The sequence below is a fragment of the Papaver somniferum genome, chromosome 2 (genome assembly GCF_003573695.1).
Source record: "Papaver somniferum cultivar HN1 chromosome 2, ASM357369v1, whole genome shotgun sequence".
NCBI lineage: Eukaryota > Viridiplantae > Streptophyta > Magnoliopsida > Ranunculales > Papaveraceae > Papaver > Papaver somniferum.
In genome coordinates this window covers 189,838,048-189,852,738 of record NC_039359.1, presented here as the reverse complement: position 1 = coordinate 189,852,738, position 14,691 = coordinate 189,838,048, and the positions used below count along the sequence as shown (strand labels likewise).

The window sequence follows — 14,691 nt, the reverse complement described above, 5'->3', positions numbered from 1 at the left end:
TTGTAATTAATGTAACAGGTAATTAAGTACTTTCAACCCAAAAAACACCCTTAGCCGGATTCGAAGGGTCGGAACAATGATTTATATCTCCCAATCAATCTATATATTCCCCAATTACGCGTTCAAAAATAGGTCTAATTGAAAAATAATAGTATCTCTTTTTTTAAAACAGAGGGAGTATATGGCATGCATCTAACCCATAAGGGCCATCGATGAGTCCCGGACTGAATGTCATGAACAAATATCTTTGCAACACGTAGGTTGTGTGTTTACTTGGGTAACAATTCAAGAGATGGCTAGTATTTTCGAGAATTATTAGAACAATTTTGGCAAAGAAAATGCTAAAAATAGGATAATTGTTATGATCCAAATCTGGGACAATAAATTTAGATCCTTGGTCATATTTTTCTCTTGTCCGTTACTAATCCCAATGCTAGAGTAATTTTCCTCTCAACCATTTAGATTGCGCCACCTTTTGTCCCATTTCTAGAATCATTCCCAATTGCTAGTCATTTCCCTCTCGTGACCGTAGTGACTGCACCAAAGTGCAACCCTCTCGGCTCCCCGTACGGAACTTCAGATAAGTAGGTAGCCTCAATAATAATTATCGGAGAAAGAGTTTAAATGTGGACTGGTTCCTGAACTAAACCGGTAAGTAAACACTGCCTTTTAGATCAAGAAAACGTCCCTAGAGCAAACCAATTACTCTTCTCCCGTTTCTCTAGATTCTCTCTGTCTTTCTCTGCGTGTGTTTTCCGCCATGTCTACTGAATCCGCTTCTACTGCAATCACCCGTAATCAAGTATAAACCCTAACCATCTTTTACTTGGTCAAATTTTTAGTAATAATATTCTAATGGGTACGAATTTGGAATCAGGTGGATCTACTTGACTTCATAGATTGGTCTGGAGTTGAATGTCTCAATCAAAATACTTCTCATTCAGTTGTTAATGCTCTCAAACAGGTAAACTATTATGACATTGATTAAGGTTTTTAGGTTTACATATATTTTTTTTTTTAATCTGGGGTGTTATTATTGTCTTGATTTTTTAGGGTTATAGAGAAGATGAAGGTTTGAAACTAGAGAGTGATGCTGATGAACAGCTCTTGATTTATATTCCTTTTACTCAAGTTATTAAACTTCATTCCATGCTCATCATTGGCCCTGAAGAAGATGGTAATGAGAAAACCCTACACTCTTAATTGTTTCCAAGTACAAGTTCTTGCTTCTACTGTATTATTACTTATAATTCTTTGTAATTATGGTTAACTCATGATTTTGGTACAGTTTGTTAAACCTAGGGTTAAATCTTACAGAGAAATTTTGTATGTTTCTTGCTAAATAATCGTAGTGAGTCAATGGTCAGATAGAATAATTGTAGCGATTCAGTGGGCTATGGCCAGATAGAATGACAGTAGATTACTAATGACTCAGTGAGTCAATGGCCATACATTCTAGGCGGCATTTTGTTTTGTAGTTCTCTTCTATAATTATCTTTATTACTCACGTTTTGTTTTCTGGTTTTGCTAGTCTCCCGAACTAGTATATCTCAGACAGTTCTCATATATAGGTGAAGATATTCAAATGAATGTGTACAACTTCAACTCAATTGGTTGATTAGAAATATTTTGGTTTAGTTTGCTTCAACTTAACTTTAGTACATGATTTTTATTTCTTGGGGTAATTTATGTATATCTCTCGCTTATACCCATGAATATAACAACTTCAGTAGAACTAAATCATCTGGAAACAAACTGATGAGACGTATTATACTATAGTAGACAGTGAATGAGTCAAAGACCAGATGGTGTAACTGTAGTGAGCGAACACATAGTCATGTTGCAACAATATATAGTGGCCCTGCTGTTTAGATTCTAGACCTGTTTTGTAGTTTTTTTGTTTTGAAAAGTTCATATTCTTATTCTAGTAATATATGGTCGGTGTGAAATTCCTTGTCTGCATGTTTCAATTTACCTATGTTTTGTATTTGTTTTTGGTATTGGGGCCTTCCTGAACGAGTCATACTGAAATTGTGCTGATATGTAGATTGAGATGTGTAGTTGAAATGAACTTGTACAACTTGCACTCAATTGGTTGTTAGAAGTATTTTGTTTTAGTTCTGATCTAGTGGAGTGAAAGAAGTTCAATATTCTCACCTGACTTTGTTCTGTCAGGTCCCAGGACAGTGAAACTTTTTGCAAACAAGGAGCACATGGGATTCAGGTTTGTTCTAATTACTCTTTTTAAGATGTTCAGTTTTCTTATATTAACTTAATCAAATTCATGACTTCTGCAGTAATGTCAGTGACTATCCTCCTAGTGACACTGTTGTTTTTACACCAGAGCATCTTAAGGTATTGCTCTTGATTTGTTGTGTGTATCTATGGGAGAGTTTATCCACTTTTAATCAAATAATTTTGAGAAGAAGAATTGTGTTTTTTCTTCTGAATACATTATTTTGATACCTTGAATGATGCCACTTCATTGATTCATTTGCAGGGAAAGCCAGTAGCCCTCAAGTATGTTAAGTTCCAGAGCGTTCGCAGGTAGGCAGTATGTTTAATGCTTCGTCCTTATTGAAAATAACCTAGTCAGGAAATGAGTTATACTAACTGAAGTGATTTTGGATCAGCTTGACCATTTTTATAGAGGAAAATCAAGAGGGTGCAGACATAACACAAGTTCAGAAGATTGTCCTCTATGGATCAACGTAAGTACATCCCCTTTGCTAACTATCTCTCTTCTTTTTGTTATTTGTATCATGATATGGCTCAAATGATCCTTTCTTTGATTTGGTTTTATTCGCTAATCATGACCACCTAGATGTGACCAATTTTGCTAGATATGATCCACTGAAGAAAGTTTTAGCATATACAATGGGAAATGTTTGTCTGTTATTCTGATTTGTTAGGCATGCGAGATTTGGTTCATTCGTTGTTGTCATGTTAAAAATAATAACATATCCCTTTAGGGGGTAAATACTATACATATCCTCATTTAAATTGTATATCCTTGTGCTTTTTCAATTGAGCCAAGCTAGATAAGATATTTGTTGTGCATCTTGGACGGTTAGTTATCAGTCACATAATCTCTTGAAACTATTATCATCTTACTGCCAGCTTAGAAGGGTTTACAATGCGGTTTGCAGGAAAAAGACTATGAAATTTGGAGTCATAGTAATATTTGTTGCGCATGTTCAAATCAGTTTTTGGTATAACCTTCCTACTCACAGTTATTTGGTCTTCGTTTTGAACTGCAGTGTCGAGACAACAGACATGAAGGGGCTGAAAAAGATTGAGGATCATTAACTTACTACTATGTTTTTACAGAAATGAACAGTAGATCAGATAATATTTTCCAGAATGTTCATGAAAAGTTGCATTGAACATCGGCTTAAATGGGTTAATTGTGGTTATCACTTGTCACTTTCATCTTAGTTTTTCTTTTGAATGCAAAAGGAAAATCATTACTGTTAAGAAGCAAATATGATATTGGCAAGTCCTCTCGAAGATGAAGACCGATGATAATATCTGGTGGCCTCAAGTGTCATTCATTACAAAATATTATCGAGTTTCTGAGAGTAACATAGACACGTCAGAGTTGGTTGATACCAACATGTCTATGTCACTATTAGAAACTGGATAATAGTTCTTTTTCTTAAGCAGTTTGGTTTGCTAAGAATCGGTGAATACCGTACTAGTTGTAGCAAACCAAATTGCTTTACAGAAAAAAAACAACTTAAGGCGAGAAGAGCTTTCAGTGCTAACGCTGAGGGTAAATAATTCGCACCCAAAGAAACAGCTGCACCCAAAGTACATAATTCATAGACTTTACAGTGTTGCCAAAATTGGTCAAAGTCCATATGAGTTGTCTTGATGCATGCTATAAGTTTATAACAGCTCATTGAGCAGTGAGATATTCCAACTGTTATTAGAGTCCACCCCAATCTTGCCCTCATATCCAAACTAGCTTGGAGTTGATCCATAATCCTGACGATTTGTGGGTAACCATTTTAAAATGCAAATATCTCAACAATTGTCATCCCATGCATAGTGTTGTGAATAGATATTCCTCATGGAGGTGGAAAGGAATTAGAACAGGCTTAGTATTGCTGCCTTTATTGATAACTGGATTCCGGATGTTACTACTCCTTTGTATTTCCATCTACCCAATCTTGATTTTACTTTGGCTGATTTTGATAAAAGCTGGAAAGTTAGTCTTCTTAGGAGTTATTTCACCCCTGAAAATGTTAGCAGGATTCTTAGTATCAGAATCTCATTGAATGATTCTGACTGACCGATATGGCCTCACTCTAGGAATGGTAATTTTCGGTAAAAACATCTTATAAATGTCTTGTAGGTGAGAGTCCCAGTTCTAGTAATAATCAGACATTAAAACCATTCATAAAACTTTGCGGAAAGCTTATATCATTCCTAAAGTCTAACTTTTCATTTGGAAAATTCTTGAAAACATACTTCCTATTAGAAGTAGATTAGTGCAGTATAGAAACATCCAAGATTTGAATTATAGTTTGTGTGATAATTGGAGTGTGGAGACAACAGAGCACTTAATCTTGCATTCTTCTTGTTCCAGAACTGTCTGGGCAGCAACTCCATACAATTATCTTATTACTCAAAACAATTCTACCGTGGACATTAATGATTGTGTCAATTCTAACGTAGCGGAAGCGTATAACTTGGATCTAAGATCCGATAAAAGATAAAAACTAGTGTAAAATCAATAGATTCACAAAAACAATAACAAAATAAAGATAATAAATAAAAATATAATAATATTAGTTTTAGTATTGTGTAACTTTCTCTATGATACTAGGCTTTCTTATACACGCTTCACTATTTCCTAAAAGGATAATAACTAGAAAAGGGAAATAAATAGAATAAGGAATTCAAACTAAACTAGGAAGCAAATAAGAACTAGAATAGAATAGGGAATCCTAAAATAAGAAATAAACTAGAACTAGGAAAAGTAAATTCTAATAAAAATTCTAATATGAAATTAATATAGAACTTTTACTAGTAGAGCTAGGACACTTCCACTTAGATGTCATACATCAAATTCGGTTCTCAACAACACCAACAATGCCACTCAACCTAATGTCATCTTTACTGTTACATGGAAAATATGGAAAGATAAATGCCATAAGGTGTTTCAGAATCAAACCTCGAATCATGGAGATACTGCTAGACAACCACTTAGACTGATTTGTGACTCTGAACATGCTTTGAATGATAGTAATACTTCCTCTATCGTTGTCAACATGGATGTTGTAAGACAAGAACAAGATATAGTATTATCTTCCAATTACAGTTTGCTACATTGTGATGCATCTTATGACGAGTTTACTAAACAATCTAGTTATGCCTTGTATTTAACTACATCAACATGCGCTTATAAGGGATGCAAAACAATTACAAGAAATGCATAAACCATTGCTTTTTTAGAATCCATCAAGTGGGTGAAGAGCAGGAACACTAATGAAGTCTGTTTAATTAGTGATTCAATAAACTCTGTTCAATATTTTAAACAAGTGCAGCAACCAATTATGTTGGTTTAACACTACTGTTTTAGATGACTGCAAGTTTTTATTAGGATCTTTTCAATTTAGTAAGATTGAGTATCTTAATAGATCTCATAATGGTATGGCAGATAAAATTGCCAAGCGTAGTAGAAGATATCATGTAGATGATGAATAGTTGAATATCATACCACCTTCCCTGACAACTTCTTTGTAATTTTTCTCCTCTTTTAATAAAATCATATTTATCTATCCAAAATGAAAGAAAATAGTCCACCACTTCACAAAAAAAAAGTCATAAGGATTCTTAGATGACTCTTTAGGTATTAAGTGTCCATCTAGATTCCACACCCACTAATCATGCCAGATATTAATAATAGTACTCGTTCCTAAATGTCATGCGTTATGTCTTTTAAGTTAAACAAAGCCCTATTCCTTTATTCTCCCCCAGAGAGTGTGGAAAGCTCTCTGGAAAACTAAATTACCTCACAAAAAAAAATTGTTCTTCTGGAAAAACCTAAAAAACTTAGTGCCAATTCTAGCTAAAATTACCAGGTATAAAGCTAATATTGAAGTTCACTGCTGTCTTTGTGGTGCTGATCTTGAGAATTCTGAACATCTGTTTTTGGAGTGTGATTATGCTAGATCTATTTGGCTAGGTGCTGGTCTGAATGTTATTCCTGTTTCTAAAAATTATTCTGACTTGCAGGATCGGATTTTCAGTTGGTTTAATTCTGATCCTACTTCGTACTATTACCGAATATACTATTTACCTTCTTATGGTCTCTATGTGGATGATATGGAAAGATAGATGTGCACTTATCTTTTAAATAGTTCTCCTAACTGAATAATAACTATAGAGAGAATTAAAAGTCTTAACGCCCAATGTAGTTCTGCTATTATAGTTGATAATGTAAACAACGTGTCTCCTAAAGATCAGGCTTAAAATTGGAAACTTCAGGATACAACCTTCATGAAAATAGTTTTCATAAGAAAACTGAAAAAAGAAGGATTGGACTAATTATCGTAATTTTGCAGGTCACTGTGTTGGAGTCAAACAATATCCTAAAGTAGAACTTCGTTAAATTAATCCGCGATAAATTAATAGTTTTTTGTCAATCCCGACTTGGACCAGTGTTCTAAATTAATAACTCCGCTAAATTTATAAGATAATAAATTTTTAAGCTTTCGATAGGACCCAACTAATATATAAATTAATAGTCAAGTTTGTTTCTTGTTCACATTTGTATAACATTGGACTTTATTTTTAATTTTTTGTAGTCTCTTTGAAAAGTTTCAAAGTGATTTTGTTGTGTTGTTCTTCTTATTGTTTGAATTTAACATGAAAGTATATACATTTGCAAACATAATATGGAACCGCATTTGGGATGCTATCACAAATTGGGGATACTTATATTTGGCTATTTTTTATTTTTTTTCGAGATGAAATATCAACATTGTCCTTTACCCTAATAAAAAATAAAAAATAAAAACCTAAATCATTTCATGTTTTGGTATCCCCTTAATCTAAACTGCAGACTCCTCCACTTTTTCTCCTCTTCTTCTCTTAGTGTTGTGATTTGATTGTGTTATTAGGAGTGCAACCAAAAAGTTGGTCTTTGATATTGAGTTACAGTGTCTCTGTCGGCATTGATCGCATGATGGATTCAATGCCAAATGAGCTGTCGGTATTGATCGCATGATGAATTCAATGCTAACTGAGCTGTCAGTATAGATTATTAGGTTAAACACGATACCAATTCAAAAATAGGTATAATTTTTTAGGTTGAACTCAATGCCGACTGTCTAGTCGGTATAGGGTTTTAGCTTAATTTTTATGCCGACAAAAAAGTTTCTATGCTGACTCTTATCTCATTCCAATGTCGACTGAGTTTTTCTAAGATAAGAAAAAAACTCGCAACTACCCCGTCTATTGAAAGTACAACTTGCAGATTGTGATAACTTAAGATCACCATCGCCTGATGAAGGAATCTGTAAGACATATCTAGTTTGCACACAAATATAAACTCAATTCAACATCCTGACAAGTACAATTAAATTTTTCGTTCAATTCGTTTTGTTACTTAAGATTCGTATCAATCTATACAGTTTGTCAATAATTTGATGTACCTAAAATTATGTTCAACGGAAAATTGCTCTTACTGATCGTTCAAGCATTTCACCCTTGGTTTAGTACTCTCAAGCTTTGGAAAACAGGTGGTGGGGAAGATAGTCTTTGCAAAAGATCATGTATTCATTGCTCCATACTTCAGTTGTAATACTCCGATATTTGGCAGTGGTTGACCGAATAGAATATATGTAATGATTTTTCCTTCCCTAACACCGAGGCCTTTTCAGCATAATTGGCTCCAGAGTATGCAGAAAACTCTGCATTTAAGCGTGCTCGGGCAGGAGCAATCCAAGGATGGGTGAACAATGGATAAGTGGGGACAATATCGGTGGAGGATCGGGTCGTTATATCAGTGGTGTGTTTTATCCTTGATAAGACGAGTGTGGTTGTGGTCGTGTTATTGGAGGTTTTGCTTTATTTGTTTGTTATTGATATAATCGTGGTGTGTATTTTTGTCGGTTCTGGTGGGATTTTAAAATCAAAACCTAAAGCTATTAATAACACACTTGAGGATACTCAAGGGTAATTTAGATATATCACCAAATTTATTTAGATAAGGGGTTATTGAAATTTATTTTGTAATGTTTTTTTTGCATTCTAGTATCCCCAATTTGTAAGAGTATCCTCTAATTGTGGATTCATAATATGCAATATATAACTAGGAAATAAAATATCTAGGTATTTGTTATTATAGGAAAATGGTCTACACATTTATTTTTGAAACTGAAATTAAAATAAAGTATGTTTCAATATATTAATAACTGATTAATTTATCGATAAATTAATATTTCGATAAACTGATACTAGAATTTAACGGTCCCAAAATTACTAATTTATTGAAGTTTTATTGTACGAGACTGGGCATGTAAAAGATTATGAAGTGGCGCAGTTGGAGTGTTAAAAGAAGTTGTGAGCTGAGCTATGCTGTGGCGCCATGCCACCTTAAAATATTATGTTCCGACAGATGTGAGCTAATTTAATGTGTTCTCCCAAGCTGCCGCACCAGATATCACTAATGTGAGATTCTTGGAACAACAGTTAATAGGGTTGAGGTGATATAAGTTTTCTAGCATTTTGCCGTCGTTCTCCCAATAACATAGAACTACAAGGACAAACTAGAATTACGTGTGTTATTGATTAATCAAGTAATATTAATCTTACAACTGTTCTACATGCTACTTATGAGTAAGACTTGATACCCCTGTTGGAACAAACGCATCAAATTTTCTTGATTTTAAAAGTTACGAAAATATCCATGGTGAAACAAGTGCATCAAATTTCTTTTGAATTCAAAATTTACGAAAATATCCCTACCGGAACAAATGCATCAAATTTTTTTTGATTTCAAAAAATACGAAATTACCCATGTCGGAAGAGGTGTATCAAATTTTCCGGTGATTTCAAAATTACGAAAGTACTCCTGCCGAAGCAGGTGCATCAAATTTTTCGGTGATTTCAAAAATTATGAAAGTACCCCTGCTGGAACAAGTGCATCAAATTTTCCTTGATTTCAAATTTATGAAAATACCCATGCCAGAACAGGTCCAATCCATTTTTAACAAGCACACATAAACACACATGTATATATATATATATGTCTATTTTACACAGCACACACAAAATGTCTTCAAAGGGTGTGCTAGGAAAACAGAAAAATCACATCCACATAGCGATCTCTGAACAAAAAATATACCGTCGACGTACATATACCGTCATCCACATAACAATTGTTCTGTTTTGTTAACCATATACCAAAAAGTAAACCAAAAAAATATACCCCTAGATATCACCACTAAATACATATATACCAACATATATACCCCAAAAAAGTTAGTTCATCCATCAGCAGTTAGAACAATCTTATAATCCATCATCCTCAGTCATCATCATCTGTAGAATCTCCCTCATAGAAGTCATGTCCATTATTTTCCTCATCTTCATTTTCTTCATCTTACTCTTCTTCTTCATCCTCTTCATATTTGTCGATAACTTCACTTGTCTCATCTTCCTCATAGTCTTCAATCATCGGCATTATCTTCAACATCCACTAGTGCTTGAGCATACTCCTCCTCTTCTGGATCAACATGCCCCATGAGAAAGTCATGCCAATTGTCTGCTTCTATTTCTTGCTCGAAATCATCCTGCGCGTGCTGCTCTACCTCCTCATCTGGTAAGTATGGCTCAGGTACATGATGAAAAGGTTCCCAATATGGTTCAGCCTCCGATTCAGCGTCGGAGGCCAGAAAATCTACTCTTGGAGGATATTGCGACATACTTTCTGCAAGTAATTCCTGTGCATGATGAAACTGTTCGTCTCTGAACATGTCATACTCCTCTTGCAAAGCAGCTTCTTTAGTATCCTTCCTCCGGCGTGACGTTTCTTCCTCTTTAATTTTGAGCCCTATATCATGACATGTAACGAAGTCGTTCACACAATTCTGGAGTTGTTTCAACTATTCAGGGGTCATGAGATCGATCAGTTTATAAGTCTCAACAAGAGGATCCTTGGATCTTCCTGCCTCTGGTTTATCATCCGAACGACAGACCTTAAGATTCTTTCCTTTCCCGTCTCTCTCCCTCTCATGTGACGAATCAGGACTGCGACTCCTCCTTGACGCCATACAACAGTGTATAAAAAGTATTGCTGCAAAGCAATTACTTTGGTGTTAAACATAACCAAATACATTGCAAGAGAGAACAATTTGCATTTTCATTCAAAAACAGATCGGATCCAAGAAACAATAACAGAAACAATATGCATTTTCACTAAAACAGATCAAACCCTAGAAATAAGAATAAGTTAACAACAACCACAAAACTTAAATCAAACATGTCTTCATAGTAAAATAATGTATTTCAAACAAAACCCATATCATGATTACACTTAATTCTAAAATCAACCACACACCACCAACACAAACAAAGTGTTCACACTAGATAGTATACCACGAAACAGAGTAACAAAAAAAAAATTAAAATAATATATTAAGTACTATTACACTTCTCTGCATTCTCTTTGCAACTAAAAAAAAAGGATCATTAAAAAAAGAATCCATTTTTATGCAATCATGCAGAGGAAGATGAAGAAAAACAACACTTAAAAGAATACAAACCCATACCTGTGTAGATGAAGATTGAAGAGTATGGTTTACTCAAAGATTCAGAAGAAACTGAAATTAAAGATGATTTTGTTGTTGTTTTCCGGCTTCTGAACTATTGAAGAGCAACTAATAACTGCTGGTTTTTTGTCTCTGAGTAGAAAACACAAACTATTTTCCCAAAGAAGATGATTTTGTTGGGAAAGGGAGTGTTTGTTTGGTAGTGATAAAAGGAGATGTTGGGTGGAAACAACATTTTCTAATTTATGGGAGGCTAAAATGTGGTGCGGATAACTTACACAGGGATCTGTAAGAAAATATGTGTAAAAATGGGGGGGGGGTGAAAAAATAACAAATTTTTATCGCCCGATCTAGAATCAAACATGAAGCAAATTTACGAAACAACTGAAAAAACATAGAGCTCGCAGGTCCAAAGACAACTCCATATATTGCAATTGGAATCTGCATATATTCAAGACCAGATCTTGCAATTGGAATCTGCATATGACAAGCAAAAAAAATTTCACAATATGACGAGAAAAATATAATTATAAAGGAAACTTACTGATCCCACATATGTTGGAGATTTTTCATTTCTTTGTTTTAGGGAGATGCTTTTGCTTCAAAAATTTACATAGATGTGGTTCCTCTGCTAAAATATCTTGAAAACTGTCGCAACGTAGTATCTCTACTTTGTCCACGCCTGCAGTCATTCCTCTCGGCGTATGAATAACAACCCACAAATCTGGATGTTTCACGTCTCTGGAGTAGAAAACTTGGGAAGCCTATTCAGCGAGAATCACGGGCTCGTCTGAAATATTGGTATGGCTTTTCAATCTTGAAAGATTACCAAAGGAAAATCCGAATCCTGACAGATCTTTATTCAATTCTTTGCCCTCACCCAATCACAATAGAAGACAATTTCTTTAAATGTACCATTGTTCAACTCTAGAATTTGTTTGATGACCCCATACCACCGGGTTAGGTTAGTAACAAGTCTTTTGTCCATTTTCGAGCTCCTAAAAGTGGTCGATGCAACCACGGTGACACCACTGTCCTGGGTCTTAGCCTTTTCCTGGTTTGCTTGGGAAAAAAAACTAAATCCATTCACACGGTATCTTTTGTACTCTTTCTGAGACACCGGACCTCTAACGTAACGACAAAAATTTGCATCCATTTTGTCTTCTGATCTAATCTATAAAACAACATACTGCATCATTATTAGGCTAACAAATAGGAGTGCAAATGCAAACCTTTTCATACATCCAACTAAGGAACTTGGTTTGCATCTCGACTTCCTCCATTGCAACCCCATCAGCTTCACAGTTCTCGCAACAATCCCTACATTTAGCATACATAGTATTAAAATCTAAATAGAATAACCCATTGTCCACATACAAACAAAACACGACCAACCACATGTAATAAACATCGATACCTTCTGGATTATGCCGAAAAATTACCCACCGACGTATCTGCATCCACTGAATAGGGCTCACCTGAACCGGCTTTTCATCAAGCAGAGGACCCACATCGCTGAATTCATGTTCATCCTTTAAGAAGGGATCCAAATTTTCTTTATGACCTCCTTGATCAGCATTTTTCACGTGCTCCATGGAGAATCTAACACAGTCATCCATTTCAGACGACTTTGTAATTGACCATTCAATGTATCTGATGTTATTTGGCATGTTTTTGCACTCCTTCATTGCCCTGATTCAATATGTACATGTAAATTTCAGTACAAAAACAACAAAAATAAATAAAAATAAAAGATAAAATAGTAACATAGTTATTCACCTTTCGAATGGGTACATCCATCGATACCTAACAGGTCCACAAACTAAGGCCTCATCAGCCAAATGAACAGTGTTGTGCACGCTTATATCAAAAACTCCAGCCGGGAAATACTTTTCGAGCACACACATGTCCGCTGCAGTCATCCACTTAGCCTGGTTCAGATACTCTCTGCTAACCACCTTTGAGCACAAAATTCTAAAATACAAATTGGCTTGTTGAAGTGCAGTATGCAAGTCTTTCTGTCCTGAAAAGGCATGTTGAAGCAGAACATGTAATAAGTACCCATAATCACATGGTAGTCGTGTGACTTCAAGATGCTCAAATTCAATTGCTTCATATTTACATTGTTACTTATATTCGACGAAAAGCCTGTGGGAACTTTCAGATCTCTAAGAATATGACAAAAATCAGTTTTCTCTTGTTTGCTCAAAACAAACACCGGAACCATCTCTATTCCTTTCTTTGTTTTCTTCTCTTTCCACTCTCCACAGTTTAGTTTATTCTCCTTCAATTTGTCATGATGATTCCATGCAACAATAGCCTTATTATCCTTATCAAAGATAGTGTAGATAATATGTTCTATGACGTTCTTTTTCGTGTGCATCACGTCGACACAATGTCGTATAGTCAAGGAACAATACGACTCAAGTTCCCAAAAAATACACTTATTGAAGAAAGCACCCATGACAAGCTCAGAATCACCTCCCTCTTCATCAGACTGATATCTATTTCGTTTACCTGTCTTGCCACTAACTTACCAGGTTCGTATTGAACATCGACCAACTTCTCAAGAGACTGCGCTCCTCTTAGTCTCAGCGGTGCACTTTTATGCTCCCGTGTCTCTAATCCTAAAAGAGTCCCATACCTAAATGGGTTCCTTGAATTAAGGAATATACGATAGTTAGTGTACACAATCTTGCTGTCGTAACCTAGATGAGTACTTTGAGTTTCGTCTTTGCAGCAAACACACGCACAGAAGCCATGAGTGGTACATCCACTTAAAATACTTGAATAGGTGATAAGCACGTAAGTGATGCATTTTATATCCATATTTATATTAGTTAGGACTCAATATTTTGGATAATAACAGTATTTTAGTGCTTTTGTAGAAAGTACAAACGAACTCAATCATCCAGACAAATAAATGGCTAAAATGGGAGCTTAATTGGAGTTTGGGACAAAATAACCAATGCTGCTGATGGTGACACAGGGAGAAAGCCAAATCTGTCATTGGCGTGTAAATTAATTCTACATCCATGCCACTTACTCAATGCCAGGACCAACACATCAACTGAATTTTATCTATAATACTACCTCCGTTTTAGGAAAAGTGATGCTTTCACTTTTCCTAAAACGAAGGGATTATAAAGAAAAACGAATTGTTTGGTACGACCCTGATTTTGGTCCGGACGGACGTGTATGGAAAAGACGAACTTTCCCTTCCGCTTTCCTATCATCCTTCATAAAACAGCCGTAATGTATGACAATACAATGGGTAATTTCGATCATCACACTACTCTTCTCTTGCAGAGAAACAATTCTCTCCTCGAGCTTTTCTCCCTTTCGTTGTCTCCATCAATACCTGGCAAAAAAAAGAAAAAAAAATCTTCTCCATCGAACCCTCTTCTTCCTTCATCTTCATCACCTCCTTCACTAAAAACCAGTACATCACCATCACTTCCATCATCACAATCAATGACCCATTTTAATTCTAAATCCCTAAATTTGTTTCTACAAATCCCTAAATCTCTCCAACAACAACAATTCTCTCCTCCATCTTTTCAGTTTCTTCTTCACCATCAGATCTCTTCCTCCTTCATCTTCATCGCCATTAACACCCCCACTACCGTCAAACACCATCACCACCACTGTCATTCTTTCAATTCAATTTGGATTAGAAATCGAAATTAAGTGTTGCATCTCTCCCAAATTAAATTGGATTTTGAAAACAAACAAACATAATTTCGAGTTCAAACCCAATTGTTATTGTTACGCAGGAGAAACGATGAGTAGTTTGCAGAGAAACGGTTTCGACATCAAACAATTTTCGATTTCTATTTGAAACAATTTTTGATTTCTTCATCAGATTTTATGATGCGCTCCAGGAACATTTGACTATCTGCAT

At 35.2% G+C, this 14,691-nt stretch overlaps 1 protein-coding gene across 1 annotated transcript; it reads left to right on the top strand.

The window, feature by feature from the left end:
• The first annotated feature begins 611 nt into the window (after positions 1-611).
• On the top strand, positions 612-3,477 carry LOC113354320 (PITH domain-containing protein At3g04780-like). Its single transcript, XM_026597678.1, has 8 exons — positions 612-802; positions 878-964; positions 1,054-1,177; positions 2,176-2,224; positions 2,298-2,355; positions 2,501-2,547; positions 2,634-2,711; positions 3,261-3,477. The coding sequence occupies exons 1-8, from the start codon at positions 761-763 to the stop codon at positions 3,307-3,309; spliced, it is 534 nt and encodes a 177-aa protein (XP_026453463.1). The 5' UTR covers positions 612-760; the 3' UTR covers positions 3,310-3,477.
• Positions 3,478-14,691: the final 11,214 nt, after the last annotated feature.